General features: G+C 56.6%; 1 protein-coding gene across 5 annotated transcripts in view; it reads right to left on the bottom strand.

Annotated features, from left to right (window-relative positions):
• Positions 1–251: 251 nt before the first annotated feature.
• The window catches only part of CPNE5 (copine 5), an 87747-nt gene continuing 73651 nt past the window's right edge, over positions 252–14347 (bottom strand). For all 5 annotated transcript variants that reach the window (XM_073884865.1, XM_073884864.1, XM_025862462.2 and 2 more), the window contains 8 exons: positions 10927–10988; positions 6839–6885; positions 5128–5309; positions 4132–4259; positions 3788–3890; positions 3156–3213; positions 2630–2703; positions 252–1443 (listed from right to left, as the gene is read on the bottom strand). In XM_073884865.1, coding sequence (XP_073740966.1) covers positions 1225–1443; positions 2630–2703; positions 3156–3213; positions 3788–3890; positions 4132–4259; positions 5128–5309; positions 6839–6885; positions 10927–10988 — 873 coding nt within the window. In that variant the 3' untranslated portion in view covers positions 252–1224. The remainder of the gene's footprint in view (positions 1444–2629; positions 2704–3155; positions 3214–3787; positions 3891–4131; positions 4260–5127; positions 5310–6838; positions 6886–10926; positions 10989–14347) is intronic.

Genomic DNA, 14347 nt, shown 5'->3' with positions numbered 1-14347 from the left:
CCCTTCTCACCTTCCCCACAGCAGAGGCAGGGGCTTAGGCTCAGACACCAGAGCCCAAGGCTGAAGGACTAGGGTGGACTTGAGGTGACAGGATGGAACAGGGTGACCTTAAGGGCCAAGACGGCCTGGAGTAAGCAGTCACACTGCTGAGGAGTGGGACGGGGGAAGCTGGGCATGGCATGAATGGACTCTCAGGACACCAGAGCTGAAGGTAAACACCTGGGACCATCTGGTCAACCCTCTTGCCCTACTTCTGAGTCCCAGAAGGCAGAAGGGCCTTCCTTGGGTTCTCACAGGCAGGGGCTGTATGCAGGACTCGAACTCAGAACTCCTATCTCTGTGGGAGAGAGGGGGAGTGTGGGAGTGCTGGGGCTGGACTGTTCCAAGGCCTCCAGGGGGGCAGCAGAGGACCGGGCTCCAAGGGCCCCGGGCCGCCTTGGCAAGAGAAGGGGATGCCTGGAGCCAGGAGTCAACTGTAAGGTGCCTGTGGGCCCACACCACAGAGAGGCCTGTGGATCTGTGTATCTAAAACCAGTGTCATTCTTGGCCTGAGAGGCACCAGAAAGGACTCTGTGGCTGAAAAGCCCCCATTCCTAGCCCATCATGTGGCCTACGGCCTCCCATCACACAGCCTCCCCTTCATGGGTCCGCTGGGCACCCGTGGCATGCAAGTGTCCTGGGAGGGGCCACATGTTCGGGCATCCCTGCAGACCCGTCAGCCTCACAAGGTTCACTAGAAATAGGGATGGGGGAGATACTGGGGGTGGGGAAGGGGCCAGGGGCCAGGTGTAGGAGTAGACTGCACAGGAGGAGGAGAGCGCCTAGGGCCCCGGAGGAGAGAGGCCCAGCTCAGGCTTCAGGGCCACAGAGGAGCAGATGGGAATGCCCAGGTGGGCTGAGGGGGACCCCAATCCTCCTGATCATTAACCCTTTCCTGGCTGGGCTAAAACCAGATGTCACAGGGACATGAGAAGAGCAGGGGCCCGGAACCTCATCTCCACCACCCATACCCTCCAATTCCCTAGGTTTGGGCCCTGAGGCCAGGAAATGAGAGAGGAGTCTTCAGAGGCCCCTCCCCCCCGCCGGCCTCCCAGGCACACACAAAAGGCACACACAAAGGCTAGGCATGGCATATTTTAAGGGGGGCTGGGGACCCCAGCTGTGCTTCCACTGCCCCACCCAGGGAGCCGCCTGCCACAGGCCAGGGGCCTTCAGGAAGAGTGCTCAGATGTGTGTGTGCAGGGGGGAGGCAGGAGGGGTGCGGGCTGGGGACCGTGGGGGTGAGGGCTCTGGGGCCGCAGGCGGGGGGCGCGGACGGATGCCCTGTGCCTTCATGTAGGACACCAGCTGGTCAGGGATCTCGGCCAGCACATCGCGGGCCAGGCGTGCCATGCTCAGCACGTGGTTGCCCGTGCGGTCCACGTAGTCCCTGAAGGGCACGAACTGGCCAGAGGAAAGGCACGGTCAGGCCGGGTCTCTGGCTGGACCCCAGCACCCCCCCCCCCCCCAGTCTCCAGCCTCGGGACACTGTCCCACGCCTCCCCAGCCTCTGCCCTCTCCACTCAGCCCCTCCGCCTGCTGGTGAGTACTGAGAGGCTGTTCTCTCATTGACTCAACAGTTACTTATGGATCACCTATCCCATGCCAGGATGCACCCCTGACCAGGAGCCCTTAAGCTCTGAAGTCTTGGCACCAAGCACAGGGACTCAGCCAGCGCTTGGAAAATGCTGGATGAACCCCCTGGCTTCTGGGAAACCGGCCTTCCCATCTCCCCCAACCTCTCTGTCCCCTTTGCTCTGTTTCTCCTCCTCCGTCTCTGGGCCAAAACCTAAAGTCGGGCCCCTCTGGCTTCCTCCCAGGGGCTGACCCCCCCAACCCCTTGAGTGCCTCAGCTCACTCTTGCCTCCAGGCCTTTCCATACATGGGTCCCCCCTCCCAGACTGCCCCTGCTCTGGGGTCTAGCCTCCTAACTTTGGTCTCCAAACTTGGAACGACCCCTCCCCCACCGCCATTGTTTTAACCCAGGGGGCCTGGGGGATGCCAGTCTTTATTTCCAATCTCCTGAACGCTGCAGGCGGTTCAGAGACAGGAGTGCTTACTAAGGTGCATTCTGAGACTTGATTGGGCAGGGACGCCCTGAGGACCAAGACCTGTCAGCTCACTGCACGTGCTATCCTACACGAGATGTTAAGACACAGATACAATGAACCAGGCAATGCCTGTTCCTGGAGAGGATTACGGCAATAAAGACGCCTCCTCCACCTCCAGGGGGTTTGCCGTCTCACTGGGAAGGCAGCCCCGCAGAAGACACTGGAAAGTGCAAGTATTGGGGCATAAGTGCTCTGCAGGAGACCATGGAGGCGTGGCGGCTCAGGGAGATCTTGGCAGAGCATTCTGGTCAGGGCAACAACGTTGGGGGGAGAGTCTCAGACATGGTAGGGAGGGGTTCACCTGGGGGGGAGAAGTGTTACCCAAGGACTGACTCCTGTTCCCTTCTTTGGTGGCCAGGTCACTCTGGGGCTCCCTCCAAGGCCCCTTTCCAGAGAAGTCTCTAAAAGGGGGTATGAGGGTCAGCCTGGCTAGAGGGGCTCCGGCATTTTCCTTGGGGCAGGCAGGATTTGGGCTTCACCTGGACAATGTCCCGCTCTGCCAGCTTCCCCCGTGAGGAGATCCGCACGTCATCACCATCCAGCTCCACCATGGCTGTGTGAGGAGAGGCATGGGGGTGGGCTGAATTAATGGTGGGCACCTGGGCCTGGCAGGACAGTGGGCTTGTCCTCTAATCCTGGGCCAATCCAGGACAGAGACTGTCAGACCAGACCCCCACGTTAGAGATGAGGAGACTGAGGCCAGGAGACAGGAGGAGCCCAACATGGTGAGTCTCTGACTTCTAGCCCTGTGCTCCAGCTCCCCCACGCTCCACAGGCTCCAAGGGTTGGAGGCGGGAGGAAGGACGGGCCTCCTCTCCACAGCCGTGGGGTACGGGGTATGGGTGCACACCCTGACACACCCTTCCCTGTGCAAACAAACACACCCTTACACCCTGCCCGCTCACCCAGATGGTCACACCCACCCATGAGCTCTCACTCTTTGGGGAAGGGTCATTCCCAAGGGCCTGACGCCTCTGGGGAGACATCTGGGGGATGGGGACTTACCATCGAACTCTGCCTGGCCCACGCCGATGATGATGATGGACATGGGGAGTTTGGCAGCCTGGGAGATCAGGGGTAGGGACAGAAAGGGGTGGGTCAATGGAAGAAAGAGAAGAAATGGAAGACAGAAGGATGGAGACACACAGAGAAACACAGGAAAGGGGAGAGGGGGAGGGGCACGGACCAAGGGAAAGAGCCGTGGGGCCCCAGAGAGGAAGAGAGGGTCAGCAGGGGGAAATGGGTCACAGGTCTGCTTCTCTGAGACACCCCCATCCCCTCTCTGTCCCTGGGCCTCCATCAAGTGGGACACATTTTATGTGGGCATCCAGAAGTGCGAGCTGGGGCTGGAGCCCGTTATACAGGGAGACCATCCAGTAGGGGGAGCCAAGTTCCTGGGCCTCCCCAACACTGGGCTCCTACTTCGCCCTGGCCAGGCTGGGCTTGGGTCTGGGGCAGTGGTCCTAGAGATGGGTTAATGAGGGGGCCATAGGCGTCAGGAGGGAGTAGACCACCCAGGGTGGGTACAGAGCTCATCAGTGGGACCCCTACACCTCCCAAACCCCACTGTCCAGGAAGCCTCGTCCCAAGGGCTTCTCTAAAGAAGTGGGAAGGCATGCCCCCCACCCCCAGCTCACATTGACAATAGCCTCCTTGGTCTGTGCCATGTCCGAGATGACCCCATCTGTGATGATGAGCAGCACCGAGTACTGGGAGCCGTCCTGCACTGCGGCCGCGGTCCTGGGGGAGGAGGCGGGGGCTGTAGTCTGTCTGGCCTGCTCTGCACCCCTCCCCGCCCCCACAACACTTTGGGGAGGGGGACAACTCTTTGGCTGGAGGGGTATCTCTTTAGGGTCAGGGCTCCCTGAAAGGCGAGTCAGTGGAAGAGACGCACCCCAACCCCACCTTCCCGAGAGGACAGGCGTGGACGGGAACGCTGTGTGAGCCACTGGGATGGGCGTGTAGTGGCCCCGGCACTCACCTGGCCACATGGGTGACCACAGGGGCGAAGTTGGTGGGGCCATAGAGCTGCACGGTGCGCAGGCTGTGGTGGTAGGCCTCCAGGATGCCATCGATGCCACAGCAGGAGGGGTTCTCCTGGTTGCCATTCTAGGGGCACCGAGGATAGGGAGGCAGAGCCCAGTAAGGAGGGAGGAGGCGGAGGGAGGGCAGCTGGGGGCTCTGCGGGGGGGCAGGGGGGCAGCCAGTGTGGGGAAGGCCAGCAGGCCTGGGATCTCCTCGACTCTTCTCTGGTGGGGGGTAGGGGCAGGGGAGGGAGTCCCCCGGGCAGCTCATGCTCTGGGTGAGCAGGGCCAAAACCTGCTCCTTGCCCCGCTCTCTGGACCTGCTCGGACAGGCCCCCTGAAAGGCCTGGCTGCTTCCCTCAGGGAACCTTGAGCAAACCACCACAGCCTCAAATGACTGCCGGCTCGGAGCAGCTCTGGAACGACTAAGCGGTTGATCTGTCCTCCTGTGTCTGGTGCCCAGCATCATGCCTGGCACAACGGAGTGCCACCAGCTTGTGGGAGGGAGGAAGAGGAGGTGGCACCTCCGCAGGGCCCCCGTCTCAGCACCAACTCAGGGAGCTCCTGGGATTACCTGCAGTTGCCTAGTCCCAGCGCACACCCCTTTACCCTTATTTCTGGGGCCTTGGGGTGGAGGGGTAGTTCAACCATGTCTCCACTCCACCTCTCCTGGGTCTTGTCAGGAAAAGGACGCCAGAGCCCACTGTGGGTGGCATCAGACATGGAGCGGAGGTGCTGGTGAGCAAGGTGGGGAGTGGGCTTCTGGAAGCCCTGATATAAGCCCCCCACCCCCACCCCCGGCCCAAAACACAGCAGGCAGCCTATCCACCCTGCCCTCAAAGGCTGCACCATCTGTCCCGGGGCAGGGAGGATGGGAAATGCCCTGGACCCTGGGCTTGTCACCACGCCCCGAGCCTGGTCAGCCCTCAGCCCGCGCTCCCAGGACCTCCTACCAGCGGGAACTCATGGGACACCCTTCCGTCAGGGGGCAGCTTGGCCCCGAAGCCAAGGGCGGGAAACATCTTGTCACTGTCGTAGTGCTGGATGATCTCCCCGACGGCAGTCAGCGCCAGCGCATAGGCGTTCAGCTGGTAGGGGCTCATGTAGTGCAGGGACGTGGACTGCGACGGGTTCCCTGTGACACGGGACATGAGAACATTTGCTGGTCTCCACACTCCAAGCACCGCAGGCTCAGAATGCAGAAGGGGGTACTGGAAGGGCACCCCTAATTTTCTTTATCCTTGATTCCTTTCTTTCTCTCTTGCCACGCCTTCAATCCTTCAGTAAATCCCGGTTGCTAAACCTTCAAAATATATGCAGCAGCTCACCTCCTTCTCCCCTCCTCTGTGACAGCCCCCTCCCCGTGTCTGCAGGAAAGCAGCAACCCAGACCATCACTCGGCTTCCGCCCTTGTGCCTAGAGTCTGGCCAGAGGAGCCTGTCAAACCTCAGGCAGCTAGGCCATGCCTCTTTGCTCCAAAGGCTCCCATTTCGCCCAGAACCAAACCCACAGTCCTTATGCGGGGAGTGGGGGAGGTGCAGGCCCCACGGGGTCTGGCCTCCAGTGACCTCCCTCCTTGCCGCTTGCCATCCCCTCCCCTCACTCAGGTCTGGCCCCCTTGCCATCCCCACCTCAGGGCCTCCGCAGTGGCATATCCCTCTGCTCTGGGACACTTTACCGCAGAGGTACACGTGGCTTGCTCCCTCTACTCAAGTGTCCCCTTCCCGGTGTGGTCTTCCCTGAGCGGCCTCCTGAAAATCACAGCCTCCCCCAAAACTCCCTATCCCTCTTGCTGGCTTAGGGTCCCCCCCACCTCCGTAGCCCTCGTCACGACTGGCAATTGCCCACATTTTACTTACTGAATCATCAAGGGCATTACGTCACAGACTGCCAACGATAAGATCCTGTCTCTACCTGCTACCAGCTGTACGCTCTTCCATAGCTCCTTACCTCTCAGCCTCAGTTTCTCGTGTGTGGAGTGGGGGTAACAGTCCCACCTCACGGGATTGTTGTGAGGATGGATCAGGTGGGATTCTTACAACTCCCCTCCCAGCTCTGAATCCTACCACTCTAGGACTCTGGGGCCCAAACCGGGGAGGAGTCCCAAACTGGGGAGGAGTCCCAAACCGGGGCTGCTCTGACAGGCATGGGAGTGAGCACGGAGCACTGCTAAGGGGGGTCTAGACTCCAAGGGAGGTGGTGACTTTTCTAACAGTGTAAAATTGGGCACTGGTCGCTCGTGGTGACTCAGGCAGCCCACCCTGGAGAAGGCCAGCGATGGGAAGGGAGCTGGGGCAGCCCCAGCAAGGCTGGGAACTAGGGTTCCTGCCTTCACTGAGGACCAAAGAGCTCCCCTCCAGCCTGGGGGTTGCGCTGCACAGAGGATGGGAGATTTGATCCCGTGAGGAAACATCTTTTCTCCAGTGCTCTCCGTGGGCCCAGAGCCCAGATTTGTTAGTGGCCACGGTCCAGTGTGGGGATACCTTCACCATCTTGGTTATCCCTTTGGGTCTCCAAGCCTAAGTACCTCCTTTTCAGTGAAGATGAGGCCGAAGAATATAGGAGAGCTGGTTCCCAGCTAGGGCCAACTATCACAGTTTTGAAAAGCCCTCCCCTTTCCAGTCCCCAGCCCCACTCCAGCTCCTCTGCCCACCCCCCACTCACCATTGGAGGCCGTGAAATCGATGGCCACTGTGAAGTTGATCTGGGTCCTGGAAGAGGAAGAGCACCAGGGGAGTTACCTGGACAAGGAAAAATCTGGCCCCCACCCCAGCCCCACAGCTTGCCAGACACGTGGCCTTGGTAAAGTCACTCATCTTCTTCCAGTTCTGGAAAACGGGGATAGTCATGCCAGCCACGGCCTCCCCACAAAGGACTGTTGTGAGCATAAGAGGTAGGCAGTGTGAAAGCTCTCTGAAGGGACTGTGTTCTGTGCGGACACATGGTGACAATTACTTCTTTCCTCCCCAAACCCTGCCCCTGGGCCCACCTGAGTCCAGTGGAGCAGGGTCTCACTCTGTTTCTTGCTCAAATTCAGTGTCAGAGGCAGGGTTAATGCTGCCTCTGGGTTTATTTGACAAAAAAGAGAGCCAAAGAGATATTGTGCATCTCTGAGGAAGAACAAAACATCACCCATGATACTGCCTTGCCAAAAACTTGAACCTGAATCCAAATGAGCTTTCTGAGCTATCTCCCAGTTGTTTACAGGATACACAGGGGACAGAGGAACATGTTCAATGACAGCTGGGGAATGCAGCCAGTAAAAGCCAGTCTGGGGGAACCTGTGAGAAGTCCAGGCCCCCCGCAGATCTCGTGCATCCGAATCTCTTGGTGGGGAGCAGGACTCTGTTTTAGCAAGCCCTCATGAGCTCCGGAGGAATCAACAGATGAAAAGAGAATTAAGGGGCAAATCGATCAGTCGCAATATATGGATCTTGCCCGATTCCTGATTCAAATAAGCCAATTAAACAACTTTACAAGACAACTGGGGGAATTGGAACACTGACTAGATATTTGGTATCAAAGAACTATTCAATGTTTAGGTGTAATTACAGTATTGTGGTTATATTTTACAAAGAGAAAGTCCTTCTATTTTAGAGCTATATCCTGAAGTATTGGGGGGATAAAATATGATGTCTGTGATTTGCTTCAAAACAATTGGATGAAAGAGAGCATGCATGGAACAAGACTGGCCAGGAGTTGGTTAACTGTTAATTCTGGGTGAAGGGTGCCTGGGGGTTCATTATACCTTCTACTTCTGCATGTATTTAGAATTTTTCCATAATGAAAAGTTTGGTTTTGAGGATTCAGATTCAGGGTTGAAGCTTTCTGAGGGTTTGCTGCTCTAGTAGACACTGACAGAACAAAGCTGACAAGACAGGAGCCTCCGATAAAGTCTAGTCTTGTGGTCCCCATTCTGCAGTGACCAGAGAGTCACTAGGGGAGCTTGTTTAAAAAGAAGATCCCAGGGCCCCACTCCCAAGGATGCCCGTTCGGTCGGTCTGAGATGGGGCCCCAGAATCTGCTTCTTCAACAGACATTCCCTGGCCTCATCCAGAGATGGATTCTGAGGAGGGGGTTCTGGGATCACACTGTGGGGACACTCTGTTCTGGTGGTTCTTAGGTGGCATGATGTAAGATCAGCCACAGCCCTCTCTCCACCTGACCACAGATGAGCTGCTACTCATGGAACCATTGCCCCTAGGAAGGGTGAAGGACCTGGTGAGCAGGAGACCCAAGGCAGGGTCTGCTGGCCAGAGACGGTCTGGCCCACGCTCTTTCCCTTTGTCTGCTGCCTGGGGGCAGAGCATCCAGCAGACTCCAACCTCTGAGGGAGACGGAGAAACAAGATGGCAAGAGCCTGGGTCCCTAACTGACTGTGTGGAGCATCTCCCCACCCATCCCTGCCACCCCATGGATGAAAAATAAACCTTTGTTCGTATTAAGCCTTGAGGTCACAGGATTATTTGTTACAGCGGTTGACCTACCCTATTCAACTGCTGTTTGTTGTCATCTCTCACTGGGGAATAGAGAGATCATGTCTTCTCCATAGGGAAAGAGCTCTGCTCCCAGGGCCACCATCGGGAGGGTGGTTCTGGCCTATGGGACCACAGCTGAGGGACACCACTGGCCGGGCTCTTCCGAATCAGGGTGAAGGAAGAGGCAAGCCTTACTCCGTAACTGGTCTCCCCCTGCTCTGGATTCTGAAATGACTTGGGGTAGGAAGGGGCTGAAAAGAAGGTTCTTTTGTGGGACAGCTACTCCCTGCAGGCTCGCCCCTCCTGCCTCAGGGCAGAGCAGGGCAGAACACAGGCTGCTGAGCACCAAGCTCCATCTCTGACCTGGGGCCAGAGCTGAGGTGGCCGTTTGCACTCTCCGGGGCCAGGTGGGCAGGGGAGGGAAGCCAAGGAGGAGAGGATCCCGAGACAAATGCCTCCATCAGCTGCCTGTCTGGACACGCAGGCCTGAGCGAGCTCTCACTCCCTGGAGCCGGCTCCCTCACTCAGGTCTCTGGCGAGGACAAGGAGGTGGGGGGGCGGGCCACGGCTGGCGCCAGCGTTTTACCTTACCCGGTACTCGCGGCGCCAGCTTTGCGCAGAAGGCCGGCCTCTGAGGGCTCCTTCTCTATGAGACATCACAGCACCCAGCCCTTCCACCCAGCTCTGCCTGCCTGCCTCACACCCCACCTGGAAGCTGTGAGGCAGGCAGGGCCCGGATTACTCAGTACTACAGAAGAAATGCCGCACGTGGGGCCCGGAGGAGGCCAGCCATGGGCTGGGCGTGTGGCCACCAGCAAGTTCTGTAAAATGGAGATCATCATCCTCGCCCTGCCCACTATGTTCTGTAAATGAGGGGCGCTGTGCCAAGAAGAAGGATAAATACAATGTGGATTGTTTGAAAATTAGCAGGTGCTCTAGAATGTAAGCGCGGGGTGCTTCATGAGCTAGGGAACAGGGCAGTTTTGATGGGGGGAAGGGAGCAGGGGCAGGGCCTAGAGTGGGCTCAGAGGAGGGGCAGGTAGAGGCAGCAGGGGGCCTCCAGGCAACTGCAGGGAGGTGTGTGCTCAGCGGGTAGAAGGAGAGCTTGCAACCTTGAAACCAGTTTCCAGGCAGTAGGGCGTGGTGTCATGGGAGAGTACGTGTGGCTTCCCAGGGCCTGACTTTTCCCTCTGCCCTGGAGAAGCCGTCAGCCAAATGCCCACTTGGCTGGGATGAGCCTTTGGCACCTGCCCTGCCCGTCTTCTTTCCAGACAGGTGTAGTCACTCACCTGCCTGCACCTGTGGGCTCTCGGCTCCCCACACCCTGACCTGGCCCCTGTTCTGGCAGGGAGCATACTAACCTCACCTTGGAGTCAGGTTCTCTTTCCATGAGCTGTTGGCTGGAGCCCGCAGGTTCTCCTGCCTGCCTTGCCTGGATGCCAACCCCTCCGGTTCTTTCTGTTTCTTAAGCTCATGTTTGACCACCTGTTGGCTGTGGGACCATCTGATGGCTTATCCCCCAGTGCCTCCTGCCCCTTAGAGGTCCCTGATACCACTGGGAAGGTTAATCATTGTCCCCACCCCCGAAAGACCAGGCATCAGAAGCTCAGAGAAGGAAGGGCCATTAGAATTCACTCCAACCTCTGTGTGTATAGAGAAGGAAACTGATGTTCAGGGAGGGAAAGTGACCTGCCCAAAGTAATCCAGCAAAGTCATGGCTAAGAAGCGCCAAGAGTTGGGGTGCCTGGATGGCTCAGTCGTTAAGCATCTGCCTTTGGCTCAGGTCATGATCCCAGGGTCCTGGGATCGAACCCCACATCAGGCTCCCTGCTCCGTGGGAAGCCTGCTTCTCCCTCTCCCACTCCCCCTGCTTGTGTTCCCTTTCTCTATCTCTCTGTCAAATAAATAAAATCTTAAAAAAAAAAAAAGTGCCTAGAGTCTGGGCCTCTCATTCCTAGTCCAGAGCTCTTTCCACCTCCCTAGGCCCTTGGTTCTCTTTGTCACAGAGTCCGTGCCACCTCAGGGTCCCATCCCTGCAAGGGGACCTGACAGGACCCAGGCTGGCCTCCGTGGCTCAGGAGCACCCTCTGCAGCCACTCAGGATCCAGGGGCATGCAGGGCTCTGGGTGAGTTGTCCGAGGCCAGAAACAAGAGCTTGCTCAGGGCTCACAGGCTATGTCCAGGGCCTCAAAGAGGCCAGAGCTGCTCATGCCCATATGTGGGGCCCCTTCCCTCTCCCTGAAGCCAAAGAAACCGGGCTGGATATCTTCTCACCCTCCTTTGATGTAGTCAAGAAATGTGCACTCGGACTCCACAGCAAAGGAAAGCAGCGTGACCTTGAAAACAAGAGGGAGCTTGGTCAGTACGGAGCTCAGGGCTGCAGGGAGACGGTTTGCTGAAAGTGAGGGAGCACGCAGCACCCGCCAGGTTTGCCTATTCCACTGCATACGGTACCCACAACAACCCTATGAAGCACAGCTATTATCCCATTTTCTAGCCAAGGAAACTGAGGTTCAAAGAGGGGATGCAATGTGCCCAAGGATACTGCCGGGACCTGGCCGAGTGAGAAGCGAACTCGGGTCTGACTTCAGAGCCTGCCTTTTTGACCTTGATCCCCACCTGCATCCTAGCAGGGCCCGGTCGCTGTTCCTGGAGGCACCAGGACTCAAACCAAGAGCACAAGTTTCCCCTAAGTGGCTACCAGCATGGAGTGTGGAAGGCGAGGGGGTCTTCCTGACACAGGCCTACCAACCTGCCAGTGCTGACAAGCTCCCTGTCCTGCTAACGATCCATCCTAAAACATGCCCCTTTGACCTAAAACATGCGCTTAGATCTTCAATCTCACTGTCCCAACTCACCGCTCCGATGTCTCTTGATCTCTACCTTCTCAGACCCAAGACCCCCATAAGCAGCGTATTCTTGCCCGGGAGGTAACTGACCTGGGGCCCCCTCTCCAGAGCAGATGCCTTTTGACCTCTGCCCTGTGACGGCTTTGGCATTGACTGTGCCTAGACAGGCAGCTACCTGGCAGCTCATTACAATAATGATTTAGGATCGCGGAGACAAGTAAGTGAAAGCCTGGCTGCCAAAATCAATTAAATGAGGCAAGATTGGGGCAGAGGATCTTCTACCTGTGTCAGAGAACTCTACCCTAGAATTTGGGGAACCCCCTACTGGTGCAGGCTCTGCTATGTTTACCAACTCTCTGGGTAGGCAAGGGAGGGCCTCTGCTTGACATCAGCCCAAATAACGGGAGGGTCTGTGGGTGCTGTGCTGGGCCCTGGAGACCCTACCTGCTGTGGTTCGGGTGTTAGGCGCCTGGATGGACAAAGCTTCCTTTCAGTAGGCGTGGACTATGGCAGTGGCCTCTACCCTGACCAATGATCGCCAGACTCCCTGGGGAGCTCTGAAAACCTCTTGCAGCCTGGGTGAGGACCCCAAACCAATTACATCAGTTTTGGGGGTAGGCCTCTGGCCTTGGATCATTTTTTAGCTCCTCACATGAGTCTAACCTGCAGTTGGGGTTTGAACCCCACTCCCCACCCCCCACCACCCCCTAAGGCCTTGGGATGAAGTAATTCCCTAACTTGCCTGACCATATGGATTCAGTCAGGGCCTTGCTGCTCAAAGTGTGGCCCCTGGACCAGCAGCAGCGGCATCACCCTTATGCTGGTTAGAAATGCGGACACGCAGATTCTTGGCATTTTAACAAGATCCCCCAGAAGATTCCGCACATAGTAAGTAGGTATGAGAAGCACTAAACACAGCTTCCTGGGCCCCAGCCTCGGCCTCCTAAAATGGAACCCCAGGACACTGGACTGGGCATGTGCATTTTAATAAACATCCTGGGTGGCGTAGTCGGTTAAGTGTCTGACTCTTGCTTTCAGCTCAGGTCACGATCTCTGGGTCATGAGATCGAGTCCCACATCAGGCTCCACGCTCCGCGGGGAGTCTGCTTGAGATTCTCTCTCTCCCTCTCCCTCTGCCCCTCCCGCTCATGTGAGAGAGCGCTCTCTCTCTCTCTCTCAAATAAATAAATCTTAAAAAAAAAAAAAAAAAAGCATCCTGGGCCCTGACTGATTTTTTATGGTGAAGATTGACCTGAGACAAATCATCAAATCATGTCCCCTCTCTGGGCCTGTTTCCTTATCTCCAAGAATACTGAAGGAAATCAGTGGTTTTCAAACTTTTTTTTTTAGCTTTACATCTGAGATTTCTCAGCTGGGGAAGGTGTTGCCTCCCCTAGGGGCATGGGAATGTGTGGGAAGGTTTCGGGGGTCTGCCAGTGACTGCAAACTACGGGTAGCCACGGGCTGAGGCCAGGGGTGCTAAGCACCCCACAATGCACAGGAAAGTCCCGGGAGATGAAGAATGATCCTGTCCAAAATGCTGACAACATTCCCACTGAGAGACACTGCGGCTTTGGAGGAAGCAAATATTATTCCAAGCCTGACTGGGAAGCTGTTACAATTCGTCTCCTTTGAATGACCAGAGAGTACTTTGCAGTTTACCGGAATGTCTCTCGAGCTCTGTGTCACAGTCAGCCAGTGTAGTACGCAGGGTAGGGATGATTTATTAGCCCCATTTTACAGATGGAGAAAATAGGGTTCCTCAGAGGAATCCCAGAGCTCCCTGACTAGGACCTCTTCTAGGTCTGGAGTTGCAATTTGCTTAAATCTAATGACTAAGTGTGGCTGCATTAGCTGACGGGGCCATGGACCTCTACAGTAGGGAGGGACAGGAAGGGTACAACGCTGAATGTATTTGCAGGGCAAAGATGCTGGCTTGTTCGAGAAATGCACTGTGGGCTCCACCTCAGGGCCCTTGCACATGTTGATCCCTACAGCTAGAATTCTCTTTCCCCAATATCCTCAATACTTGCTCCCTTACCTTCTTCGAATCTCTGCCCAAACATCACCTTCTCAGAGAAGAGCTTTTCCTTCCCTACTTAATATAAAATAGTAGTTTTGTCTCTGGCATTCCCTAACCCTTTACCTTCTTATACTTTTTTTCCCACAGCAAACATAACCACCTGACAAATATAGGTACATGTATGCATATATTTTTGTTTTCTGTATCCCCCACTAATATATAAGTACCAGGAAGGCAGAGATTTGGGTCTGTCTTGTTCCCAGCTGTATCCCTCATGCCTAGAACACGGTAGCACTCAGGAAAGGTTTGTTGGATAAATGCACGAATGTCCTGAAGATCAGCCCCCCAGAAGCCATGGGGCTCATGTAATCCCGGGATCGTCGTGGCAAACAGGGGCATCGCCGGCTGCCAGCTCTCAGTTTAACTGTAGTGCTGAGTGCCATCTCTAGCTCTGTGACCTTGGTTGTGCCTCTCTGGCTCTGTGACCTTGGGCGAGTCACTTCCCTGCTGGCAGCCTTGGTTTTCCTCTTTTATGACGAGGGGATGATAATGTCTGCCTCTCAAGGAAACAACCTGTGAAAAGCACCTCTGTGGGGAGTTCCCCAGAGTTAAGGGCCCAATGCACACTATTCCTTTTCCTCTCCCTTTCTGCAGGAAGTCCCCACGGGAGTTTCTCTCTGGGATTTCTCATTCTGTATCAGCGCCTGTGGTGTGGCCCGTCTCCCGTCTACTGTCTACCCTGGCCACCCCCCAACCCCCCGGGGCTGTTGCTCGATCCGCCCCACCCGTCTCCACCCCCAACTCTCCAGGTCTGGTTCCCACA

This window comes from Callorhinus ursinus, unplaced genomic scaffold, assembly GCF_003265705.2.
Source record: "Callorhinus ursinus isolate GAN/ISIS: 27379988/994484 unplaced genomic scaffold, GSC_fseal_2.0 scaffold59, whole genome shotgun sequence".
Taxonomy (NCBI): domain Eukaryota; kingdom Metazoa; phylum Chordata; class Mammalia; order Carnivora; family Otariidae; genus Callorhinus; species Callorhinus ursinus.
Note: the sequence above shows the minus strand (reverse complement) of the source record. Positions and strands in the feature narration are given on the sequence as shown.